Raw genomic sequence first — 12,093 nt, forward strand, 5'->3', positions numbered from 1 at the left:
AATGCAAACCCCGGCAGGGCCCCGCCCCTAGCTCCGCCCAAGCCCACGCCCCCAGGCTGCTTCATGAATATTCATGAGTCGGGGAAACGGGGACCAGGAAGCCAGTGTAGAGTCCGTCCCACTCTATGCAAATAGGCGCGGCCCCGTACTCAGCTATTCATGAGCCTTGCAAATTAGGGGCCCGCCCCAGCCCCAGACCCGGTGAAACTGACGCAATTCAGCCGCTAAGAGGTCCCGGTAAAACGGATACCGAGGCGACTGCCTAGAGAGGACACTGCCTTCGTACCTCCCTCCCTCAACCCAGCCGCCCGTAATGATTGCAGCACCATAGAGCCACGAATAGCAAGAAGGTAACTGCCGGCGGACTAGCGAGGCTTCCTGTTAAAACCACCTGAGTCCTCCAGAGAGCGTCCGCAACGTGGCCACCCACGTGGGTAAATTAAGATTTAGAGTCACGGTTAGGACAGGCAGCTCTACTTTCCTTGTGGGTGCTGTTTCTCCTTTTAGTCTCTCTTCCAGATACAGGTTCTCAACAACTCTAAAATTTGGCATCCTCCCCCCTCCCAAGAAAGATCGCTTCACACATACTCCATACCTTTCCTGCACCATCAGAACACTCATGTACACCACACACACCCCTCTCATCCTCCCCAACATCCTCACTCCTCCCAAGAACGACAGCTTCACACGTACTCCATACCTTTCCTGCACCATCAGACCACTCATGTACAACACACACACACACACACACCTCTCATCCTCCCCTACATCCTCACTCCTCCCAAGAATGACAGCTTCACACGTACTCCACACCTTTTCTGCACCATCAGACCACTCATGTACAACACACACACACACACACACCTCTCATCCTCCCCTACATCCTCACTCCTCCCAAGAATGATAGCTTCACAGGTACTCCACACCTGCACCATCAGACCACTCATGTACAACACACACACACACACACACGCCTCTCATCCTCCCCAACATCCTCACTTCTCCCAAGAATGATAGCTTCACACGTACTCCACACCTTTCCTGCACCATCAGACCACTCATGTACAACAGACACACACGCCCCTACCTCATCCTCCCCAACTCTCCAGGCTCAGGTTTCCACTCCTCCAGTAGTAGGGATATAGTCGATCCTGATTCTATTACCTAGCCTTCAAAGACCCTTGACTCACAGGTGATTAAGGATGGAGCCAAGAGCTGCCTCCCCTTACTTGACTAATGGAGTGGAACTGTGAAAGAGACTTCCTAATCAGATTAGCTCTCATTTCTAGACTCTCAGGTAACACATCCCGGCAGAGGATGAAAACCAATGCTTGTCCAGCCGGGAATAGAACAGGATGTACCCAGAGACCTGCTTCCCGGCTGGCCAGGGGGGCCCTGCCTAGTTAGGGCAGAGTGGTAAACACCACAGAGAAAGGTGGGAGTGATGCAACAGGGCTAGAAAGAAGGCATAAGGGCATGGTTTCCAAAGTCAGTTCCCTTTATTAAATGTTGATTTTCACAGACCAGAAATACAAAATAAAGGTAGAAATCAGCCCCAGTTAGGAGCTTTGGGCCTGACCTCACAAGACCCCTGCTGCGACAACCTGAACAGGACAAGTGGCAGCTATATTCCTAAAGCTGGGAAAGTAGGATGAGGATTTGGATCCTGCATTGCCCTGCCTCCCACCCAGTCTCTCCCAAATCAGCCATCCTTCAGAAGCAGCAGATTAAGCTGCTGCCCCCACTGCCCCAGTGAAGTGCATACCACCAGGAGAGCTTGCTCAGATGGCACAGAATCCAAGGGCTACATTTCATATGCAAAACTGGTACCAAAAAAAACGGTGGGGAGCCTGGGGGTGTGACAGGGCAAGCGCAAGGAGAAAGAATTTTCCTCCTCTCTACTCATCGGATCCTGACGCCGAGTCCTCTGAGCTGGGGGGTGTACTGGCTAGTTCCTCTTCTTCAGAGTCCTGAAAACCAAAGGTCTCTTCAGGGGAAAGGGGTACACCCTGGTTGCCCCCTAGCCACTTTTCAGTAGTGAAGGGCCTCCAGTTCCATCCCCCCTCCCAACTGCAGCACCCACATCCAGAACCTCAGAATTCTGCCTATCTACTCCAACTCATTATTTACAGACCAACCACAACCCGGGCATAGGAACACCCTCCACCACACCCCTCAGACACTGCCCCTCACCCAACAGTCCCCACATTCCTGCCGCACCTCGCTCCGCCTCCTCTTCTTTTTGCTCTTGTTCTCTCCGGAAGAGCTCTCATCACTGGACACAAACTCTTTGCTCTTAAAGCTCTCACTTAGCTGCCTTGACGTGGACTTGGAGGATGAACTCCTAGAGGGTGTGGATTTCTTTTCCATCTTTACCTTTACTTTCTTCTTCTTCTTTGATTTGTCTCTATGGTTGGCAAGAGGGGAAAGAAGTTGGGCCTTCAGGCTCCCCCCAAATCATCACCTCAGCCAAGGCTTTCCCAATCCAGCCACACCAACCGCCCCTTTCATTCTAAACATAAACAGCCAGCCACATCCGCCCAAAGCGCCCCAGAGGGGAGGACCGTAAGTGAATACCCAGAAGAACTTAGGAGGCAGCCTGAAGCAGCCCCATGTGCAAAACGGACTTCACATGTCTTGCTTTATCTTCAAAACTTCATGCAAATTTTGCATTATATTAGGTCACTGGGCAAGTCATGATGTATTTTTCTGTTTTTCTATGCAAAAATGTATTGTGACATTCCTGATGATCCAATATCACCTTCCATAATTTTTCTTAATTCTCTCATACCCTCAAATAAAATTGGTCCTCCAGCAAGATGGGCCATATTTACTCAGTGACTTGATTCCTGTATCTGGGCGATGGCTTGCTCAGGTTAAGAAACACCTCTCAGCAACAGTCAAAAAACCTATCTACTAGAGTGGCCAGTGGGTGGCGAGCAGGGACCACCACTGGTGTGGCAGTTAAGGTGCTGGATTCCCACATGGTCGACTACAGTTCAAGTCCCAGACCCAGTGGCTTAAAAATCATGTCCCACTCTCTCTCTCTGGTCAAATTAAAAAATAATAATAGGGACCAGTGGTTGGTGTAATGGCTATGTCACTGGACTCCCATGCAGTCAACCGCAGTTTGCATCCCAGACTTAAACTCACGCTGGGCACATATGCATGCATGCCCAAGATCCCGAAAGGAGAATGGAGAAGGGATTGCTGTGTGGCCATTCCCCTAACGGGTGATTTCTCACTCTCTGTCTCTCTGTCTCTCTTTGTCTTTCTGGTGAATGCATTCGCCCTATAGCAAAAACCTATCCAAAAAAAATAAAAATAAAAAATAATTAATAAGTAACATTAAATATCTTTTTTTAAAAATCTTTTAAAATTATTTTTTTAAATAAAATCATGCCAGGCGTAAGTGCATGTGTGCCTAAATCCCAAGAGGAGAATAGAAGGAATTATGGCATGGTCATCCCCACTGGGGTGGGGGGGTGATTTCTCACTTTCCCTCTCTGTTCCTCCCTAGAGAGCATGTAAGCCCTATGGCAAAAGAAAAAAAAAAAAAAAGTATCTGCCCCAATTCTCAACTTTGATTTGCAAAAAAAAAAAAAAAAAAATCTGTCAAAATATTTACAGGGCTATTTTGTTCTCAACACTTACCTCTTAGAAGACTCGCCTCGGCCCCCTTCATATTCTTTCATGGCCTTTTCATATTCCCTCCTGGCATCCTCAGCCTTGCGATCCCACTCCTGTCACACACAGAAATACAGAGAAGAATGAGATCTCTTCCCTACTGCAGGTAAAAATCTATACAGAAACATCCCACTAATGGCTCACCCTGCCCCCTCCATCATTTATAAGACTAGACACCCCAAAAAAAGCCCTTCTCACCAGCCACCCCACCTCCCTGCCACTTCATACCTCTTTCTTCTCTTTGGACATTCCCTTCCAGATCTCTCCTGCCTTCTTGGAAAGATCTGTGATGCTGATGCCAGGATGGTCCGACTTGATCTTCTCCCGGCTGGCGTTGAGCCACAGCATGTATGCAGACATGGGCCTCTTAGGAGCATTGGGGTCTTTGCCCTTCTTCACCTATGAACCCAAATGCCTTTGGTCACCTCTTTCCCACACACCCCAGACATTCTTCCAAAGAGATTATTTGGATCACCTACCTTGGAGGAGAAATGGAGAATGGACAAACTAGCATTAGGCCAGGCTGAGAGTTCCCCAAGGGCAGGGACGGAGTCTTCCCCTCTTCCACAACCCAGTGCCTAGCTCATTAGGAACCCCCTTTCCTCTGGGCTCCTGGGACACAAGAAACCTGTCTCCCAACTCAGGTCTTCCAGGAGCTAACTACCTCTGGACCAGGGGAAAAAATTTCCAATGTTATTTCTCGAGACCATAATCACTGGCTACAAGCAGACCCAGCAGGACCAAGCAAGAGGTTCAATTGGTGGTGGAGAGAAGATAGAGGATGGAGCCCCCCACCTCAATGCCCTCCCATCTAGAGAAGGGACTCACCTCCACAGGTTTCTTGCGGCTCTTGCGATCCTTGGCTATCTTGGCCTTTTTGAGCTGTTTCCGCTTCTTCTCATCCCGGTCACTGTCACCCTCATTACTGGAGGAGCTGGCAGAGGCGTTGCTATCAAACCTGCCAGAGTAGAGCTTAGACTCAGGGAGGGCCCAAGACAAGAGGAAAGGCAACCCAAAGACAGCTACCCAGACTGGGATGAGGGAGGCAGCCAGAGGGTGGTCTCCCCTACCAACCACCAACTCTGCTTCCTCTCTTTCACTGAAGGGGCTTCAGTCACTGTCCCAGCATTGGGTTGTTTGTTGACTCGATCAGGGTGAAACCGGAAACGATGGGCTACGCTCCTGTCAGGGCCTAACCCAGGTCCCATCCATCCCCATGCCCCCCAGGACAGACACCGTCTCATTCTTGCCCAGAACATGGCCCCAGTCCACTTTGCCGCTGCCTTTGGATTAATCATCTTAATCCACTCTATTTTTTTCTGATGAAGAGAGAATTAGCCACTACCCAAAGTGAGGAAAGACCAACTTTAATCCAAACCAGTACACACTCAATGTAATGGATGGTCACATGTCCTATCCAACATGAAACTGCACAGAAAATGAAACCACCTTACTGAGCGGTCTCCAAGGCACTTCCACATGCGCTTGCTCATTCACCTTCAGAAACCTGTGGCAAGCAGAACCACTGGTATCCCGTTGGATGTTTTTGGTTGTTGTTCTTTTGGGCTTTTGCTATCCAACATTTATTCTCAGGTTTTCTAGGTTATGGTCATTGATTTTTTATTGGGAACCACCATGCCCCCACTCAAGAGGACTCACACCAACCTTAGGCTCTAAGGATGGGCACATGGCCTAGTTCTGGTCCATTAGAGCCCTGCGTATCCTGGTAGCTGGCTCAGGAAAGGGCAAGTCCCTACACTATTCACCAAAAGAGAAGGCAATTACTAGTGTTAGATCCACAGGATTAAGCCTGCCCAAAACATCTGAGGGTCATTTGCACTGCATAAAGCAAACCTACCTAAAAACAACGCAATTAGAAGCAAGAAATAGAAACGGACTTCCCACAATTTTTTTTTTTTGCTATAGGGCACGTGCACTCACCCGAAAGAGAGAGAGAAACAGAGAGACAGAAAGCGAGAAATCACTCCCTGGGGGATGGCCACGCCTCAATCCCTTCTTCTCCATTCTCCTCTCAAGATCTTGGGCATGCACATACATGCGCCCAGCGTGAGTTTAAGCCACCAGGTCTGGGACTCAAAATGCAGTCAACTAACTACATGGGAGTCCGGTGACATAACCATTATGCCAACTGCTGGTCCCGATTTTCCACAACTCTTGACAGTCTACATCCACTAGTGTCTAAATCCAATTATAGGGACCATCAGATGGCAAGATTAGTTACATCACTGGATTCTCACATGGTTGGCCATGGTTCGAGTCCCGGACCCAGCAGCTTGAAACACACCACATGCCTGTGTGTTCATGCCCAAAATCCTGAGCGGAGAATGGAGAAGGGACTGTGGCGTGGCCATCCTCACTGTGGGAGTGATTTTTCACTTTCTGTCTCTCCGGCAAGCGCACACACCCTATAGCAAAATCTCTCTTAAGTAAATAAATAAATAAAAACATAAAGCCAATTATGTCTCTGGACTATTCAATTAAATAACCTTAAAGGGCCAGCCCATGGCCTGGTGGTTAAGGTGGCTGGATCCCACATGGCCAACAGCACAGTTCAAGGCAGCTGGAAGAACACGCTAGGCACATGGGCACACATGCTCAAAACCCTAAAAGGGGGGACACATGGAGGAGAAGGGATTATGACATGACCACACTCCATGGGGAATGCCTTCTTGCTTTTCCTTTCTCTTTTTTATATCTCTTTAGCTAGCATATACACCCTGTGGCAAAGTAAAAAAGAAAAAAATGAACTTACAAAATCTCCCTTTTACGCTAAAGAGAGTGAGTCAGTTTCTGACAATGGCAGTGAACGGTCATCGATTTAGCAAGGGATACTATTGGATTGTCAAAAAAGTCATGACGCAATTTTGCATAGAAAAAAGTATCATGACTTTTCCGACAATCTAATAATACCATTTATGGGTGAGGAAAGATAGAACGACTTCCTAATGACTCCCAGCAAACACGCAGCAAGCACTGGCTCCCATTCCCATTTTCTCCACATTACACTCTGGCTTCAAAACACACCTGTTTTAACCCGACAAGGTTAAAAACAGTTCACGTATCACCTCAATTAGAGGTCACATTTTCACCCTAGGTCAGTGGCTAATGCTGGGACATGAAAAATGTCCAGAAACCTTCTAGTCCCTTAGGCTTACAGCCCATCTCACCCCTACAAGGTACAACTAAAACGCACTCCTCTGCCACGTCTTCCTCCTCTTCACCTGGGTTGAATGACTCATCTGAAAAAGAACAAAGGATTTATCAGTATGCCCAGTGCAAATCCCACCCAGCTGTAGCCCCAGGTGAGTCCAACCCAGGCAGCAGGGAGGAGTCTGACCACCCCACATCCAGCTCGGGGGCCAGCCTACCCGTTTCCTCTCCCGAGTCATCACTGCTGTCGTTGGCATTCTCCTCCCGGATCTTGCCCTCCTCCTTCATCCGCTCCAAGTAGGCATCGTGCTGGTCTTCGTCAGAGTCAGCATACTCATCATAGCTTGGGTTCATGCCCTAGCCCAGGGAGAGATGGGAGTAAAGGCCAAGTCTCCCTCCAGCCAGAACCCCTGCACACTCGAAAGCATTCCCCCATGCCTGTGAAATCAGAGCGGCAGCTCCCAGAAGGCCCTGGGGCTGGACTGTCCACACACGGCCAACGTGCAGGGCCTATGCCCACGTACTTCCTGCCAGCTGGGTTAGTAAAAGCCCCTCCCTCTCCCGGCCCTACTTGGGGTGCCTAAGGGGCTGCACAGACTGATCTAAGATCATGCACAGGAAACCTGCACCAGGAGGGGGAAAGGGTCACACGCACCTCTTTTTTCTATAAGGGTAAGAAGAGAAAAGAAAGTGAAAAAGCCAGAAGAATCTCTCCCCTTTCTCCCCTACAGAAAGAACGAGAGAGAGGCTCATATGTCCCACACAGAGGTACGTACCTCTTTCAATCCTCGGTTTTTGATGTTGAGTTTTTTCGCATTGACAAAATCAAACAGCTTCCCATACTCCTCCCTATGGGGAAAAGGCACCCTATTATCAGACAGGCAGGGCCAACACAGGGGTGGACTGAACAACACCCACGGGCCAGGGGGACTATGGGGCCTGGAGCTCTGGACCGCAGTAGACAACCCAGAGGGTGGGGGCATGGAAGTCAGACACGAGTCCTGCAAGACGAACCTGCACAGCCCTGAAGAGATCTGGGAAGAGAAGACAGCACGGGGTGTGTGCCTATTTACCAATATGCACACAGCAAGGTACAAGTGCATTTGTTTATTGGTCCGTATTTCACACTTACAGAGTTGTAATGAGGATTAATCATGAAGATGTTTGTAAAACGTTTAGCCCACAGCAGGCACTCAATAAACATTAGCTGCTCTCAGGCGCAAATCTCATTCCAGGAAAGGAAGAGACAGTATTTCCATTGCGAGGCAGTAGAAGAAAAAAAAAAAAAAAAAAGCTAATATCAGACACATGTAGCTTTTATAATACTAAAAGTCATTTTTTTTTTCTAGGAAGGAAAAAAGAAGCAATGGAGAGGCTTCCAAAGTCTGAGTACTTCAGGGAGAAGAATCAAATCTCAGGGAAGCAAGAGAAAAATTCTGTTCCAGTCCTGAAAAAGCCAGTCACGGGACCAGAGAGGATCCTAGGCCACCCAGGTGGATCCGCACAGGATCAGGATGCCCGGGAAGCAACGGGTGGAGGCTCTCACCTCTCAATGCTGCTGAAGGTATACTGAGTGCCCTGCTTGGTCTCAATCTCGAAGTCAAAGGAACGAGTTGTAGTGGTGCCACGGGCAAAGTTGACGAAGGAGATCTCATCAAAGCGGATGTGCACAGGCGGTTTGTGGACGTAGATGAAGCCCCGCTCCAGCGGGTACAGCAGCCCTGAACTCGCCTTGTAGGAGCAAGTAATGCACTGGGCCCCCGAGTGCCTGACGGAGGATACGAGGAGCCCAGTCAGAGCCAGCCTCGGCACAAAGGGCCTATCTAACAGCCAGCAGCACACATGCATGCCGAGGTCCGCGTCCGAAGACACCTTACCAAGCTGCTCTGACAGGCGCTGACAGCAACCACAACCCAAGGTGCCCCTCAGGCCTCTAACAGGCTGCATCCCCACCTCAGAGGAACTCACCAAGGAGACTCGGCACCTCCCACCCCTGGGCAGGCCAGAACCCTGGACCTGAGTCTCACCCTTGGAAGTTGCCCGGGACTGTGATCTTGCGGTTCACCAGTGCTTTCATGACCCGGCTGACCATCTCATAGAGGGATCCTGACATGTTCTTGGTCAATCGCCCCTCAAAGCGCTTCTCCACTTCTTCCCTACAAACAGAGCAAGGTATGGTCACAAGCTCTCCTGCCTTCTAATGGTACACCTGTCTCCTGCCTGGACAGTGACAGGAAAGGGGTCTGGGGAGACACTCACTCATTCATGTTGAGAGTCAAGGAGATGTCCTCATCCTTGGAGAAGAGGAGGATCAGAAAGTGGTAACGGGTTTGGCCCTGCTTGATGGGGGGATCCAGGCTGATCTGGTAAAGAGCAACAAAGTGAGGCAACAGGTGACGCTCCCCAAGAACTTGCAAGTAATCAGTGCAGAACTCTGGACACCAACGAGCTCCATCTACTAAAGACGTGGGCGAAAAGCGGGACTATCCACCCCCCAGGGATCTCACTTACCACGAAGAACATCTGGCGCTGGTCTTTATGGGGCAGCAGAAAGAGGCGCAACACCGTGGTATAGGGGATCTTGTAATCAAAGGTCTTGCCATGCAAGTGTAGAAAGGTGGGGTAGATCCGAATATCATAACGACCACGGGGAGTCAGACACTGCAGCTCCCGGAAAATACAGATGGCATCTCCAGTGGCCTGGATTACGTCCGCCTTTGACAGCACATTTTGGGCAAAAGCCTGCAGAAACACACACCGGTGCTGGGCAAGAGGCCCCCCGCCCCAACTCCCAGGCTAGCCGAGATCCTCTCCGAACCATCTAGTCCCAAGGTAAGCAGGGGAGACCTCACCTCCACAGGGTCCACACCGTCCTCCTGGGTGGGAGGGACGTAGAAGCGCACTTCCATGAGAGAGACCTCGGCATCGTCGTTCTGGTGGAATTCCAGCGTCACCTCATTCTTGCCTGTGGTGCACTGAGACACGTTGCTGAGGGGTATCTCGAAGACTGGCTGGTCGCCAATGTCAAAGGAAAGCAGCTGCCCTGTGAGAAAAAGGCTTATCAAGCCACAGACTCCTGCCCTTGAAGCCACGTTACAACATTCCCACCAAACCACAAATCCCACGAGAACAAGGCTCAGGGGGCCTGTTCTGGTCTTGCTGAACCCCTCCGGCTAGGCAGAGCGCCTGATACACCTGATGGCTGCGTGGTGAACACACACACTGACAGAAAACCAGAAAGTGACAGAGAAGATGGAAACAAGTTCAAGGCTGAAACCCTTCATCACACCTTGTCCTCCAAACCTTCCCCAGGACTCACCACCAAACTTCACTGTCCCCCAGTTCCAGCCCTTCACACATAAGTCCTTCTCCATTAGCTCAAGGCGATAGTGAGTTTTGAAGAAATCAGAGAGTTTCTCAAATTCCTGTGGGTTGAAGAGAAAAGCTCAATCCTAGTAAATCACGTCCCAGCTTCATTGGCTGTTGTAAGGAGCCAGAATTAGCATTCATATGGTAATCAGAGGGAGGGAGCCCACTCACTCTAGAAGATTAAAATGAAGCAAGATGGGAACCAGCAGTTAGCATAATGGCTATGTCGCTGGGCTCCCACGTAGTTGACCACGCTTCGCGTCCCGGACCCGGTGGCTTAAAACTCACACCCGGTGCGTGTGCATGTGTGCCCAAGATCCCGAGGGGAAAATGGAGGAGAAGGGATTGCGGCGTGACCATCACCCCTGGGGGGTGATTTCTCCCTTTCTGTCTCCATGTCTCTCTCTGTCTGTCTGGCGAGCGCATGAGCCCTATAGAGAAAACCTCTCCAAAAAAAAATGAAGCAAGATGGTACAGTGAATAGGGGGCTAGTGGCCACAGGAAGACTCACCGATTCTCGGAAGCCATCGTACTTGTAGACGTGGCCGTTCTTCGTGAGCAGTTTAAGGCCATGGCCCAGGGCGACGCGGCGCCAGATGCCCTCTGTCAGCTCCCCAGCCTGGATGTTGTCCACTTTGCCCGTCTTGCTGTTCTTGAAGATGATGCCCTGGCGGCTCAACCTTAGTCGACCATCGTTCTGCCAGAAAAGCAGGCCCAGGTTCGGGAGGACCATACACAACATGCGATGGCTACAGTTCTACACAACATGCATCCCAGCTCTTTGAGGGCTGTCCAGATGACCAAGGCAGGCCAACCTTCTAGGGGCGGGGTAAGAGGAGTGACCAGGAAGGCTGGACCCCTAACCTGGATAGGGCATCTGGGACCCCTCACAGGTTCCCCAGCTTTGTAAGAGACCAGGGACTGAACATCTTATACGATCCCTTCCAACTCCCAGAGCCTACAACTCTTGAGACGCTCTATCTTCAGTACTGCCTTTTACGCAGGCCAACACCAGAACCACATGACATGGAACCTTCTTCCTTCTTCCTTTTCCCATCAAAGCAAGCTCTTGTTCATGGCCAAATACTTTACCCTTCCTCCCTCCCTCTCCCTGTACCAAGCCCAAGCCCTTCTCACCATGGAGCCTTTCACCTCCTGGTAGACGTCATTGAACTCCAGCGTCTCTGCCATGCTGACCTGCCTGTGGTGGCCAGGCACAGAGCCCTAGGCTGCACAAGGGGAACCCAGTAAGCTGGGCCCCAACTCCTGGAGGGTGTGTGGATGCTCTGCAGTTTGAGGATCTGAATTCAAGAGGGAGAGAGAGAGGCATGAAAGGCAACACCTCAGTCCGCTCACCTGGATGGACGTCTCGGGATCTCCTCCGCCTGGGAATCCACAGGCGGGCTCTGCACTGAGTAAGGGGCCAGGCCCAAGACCGGCTGCAGAACCGGCCTGGAGTAGCGCTTACACCCCAATCCTACACCCGCACTGGGCGCTCCACCGGGAGTCATGGCAACCAGCAGAGCAAACCCAGAACCGGCCGGGAGCCCGCACTTCGCCTGCCCCAACCCAGCTCAGAGGGCACGGCTTCCCTCCCGGCGCTCCCGGCGCTCCCGCCTCACCGCGGCCCCAGACCCACAGTTCTCCCCTCCCCCTAAGATGGATTCGCCCGCTGCCCGCGGATTCGAACGCGGAACAGTCCAATTCGGGCGTCCCGCGGGGGAGCAGGGCCCGCGCTTCTCTCGAGCCCCGGGACCCCGACCACCCACCTCCTCACACTGCAGCCTCGCGACGGCCCGGGCTCGGGCGGTGGGCGCGCTGGGGGCCGTGGGGGCGGAGATGGGGGACGCTGGGGAAGCTTTTCCC

The 12,093-nt window shown here is 51.2% G+C and overlaps 1 protein-coding gene across 1 annotated transcript; it reads right to left on the bottom strand.

Annotated features, from left to right (window-relative positions):
- Positions 1-1,476: 1,476 nt before the first annotated feature.
- On the bottom strand, positions 1,477-12,083 carry SSRP1 (structure specific recognition protein 1). The gene is made up of 17 exons (XM_006160804.3): positions 11,997-12,083; positions 11,365-11,528; positions 10,739-10,924; positions 10,178-10,283; positions 9,711-9,901; positions 9,370-9,600; positions 9,118-9,221; positions 8,886-9,014; positions 8,405-8,626; positions 7,635-7,707; positions 7,077-7,215; positions 6,902-6,947; positions 4,516-4,645; positions 3,916-4,086; positions 3,655-3,743; positions 2,221-2,407; positions 1,477-1,970 (listed from the first exon to the last, which is right to left on the bottom strand). The coding sequence occupies exons 2-17, from the start codon at positions 11,416-11,418 to the stop codon at positions 1,899-1,901; spliced, it is 2,130 nt and encodes a 709-aa protein (XP_006160866.1). The 5' UTR covers positions 11,419-11,528; positions 11,997-12,083; the 3' UTR covers positions 1,477-1,898.
- Between the last annotated feature and the right edge of the window lie 10 nt (positions 12,084-12,093).

Source organism: Tupaia chinensis, unplaced genomic scaffold (assembly GCF_000334495.1).
Source record: "Tupaia chinensis unplaced genomic scaffold, TupChi_1.0 Scaffold000709_1, whole genome shotgun sequence".
Taxonomy (NCBI): Eukaryota; Metazoa; Chordata; class Mammalia; order Scandentia; family Tupaiidae; genus Tupaia; species Tupaia belangeri.

Bases quoted from the DNA above. Each gene is read 5' to 3' on its own strand.
- SSRP1 (XM_006160804.3), bottom strand. From the start codon at position 11,418: ATGGCAGAGACGCTGGAGTTCAATGACGTCTACCAGGAGGTGAAAGGC. The intron at 10,925-11,364 runs GTGAGAAGGGCT...CTTTTCTGGCAG, and splicing joins AGGAGGTGAAAGGCTCCATG to AACGATGGTCGACTAAGGTT. The intron at 10,284-10,738 runs GTGAGTCTTCCT...TTCAACCCACAG, and splicing joins ACGATGGCTTCCGAGAATCG to GAATTTGAGAAACTCTCTGA.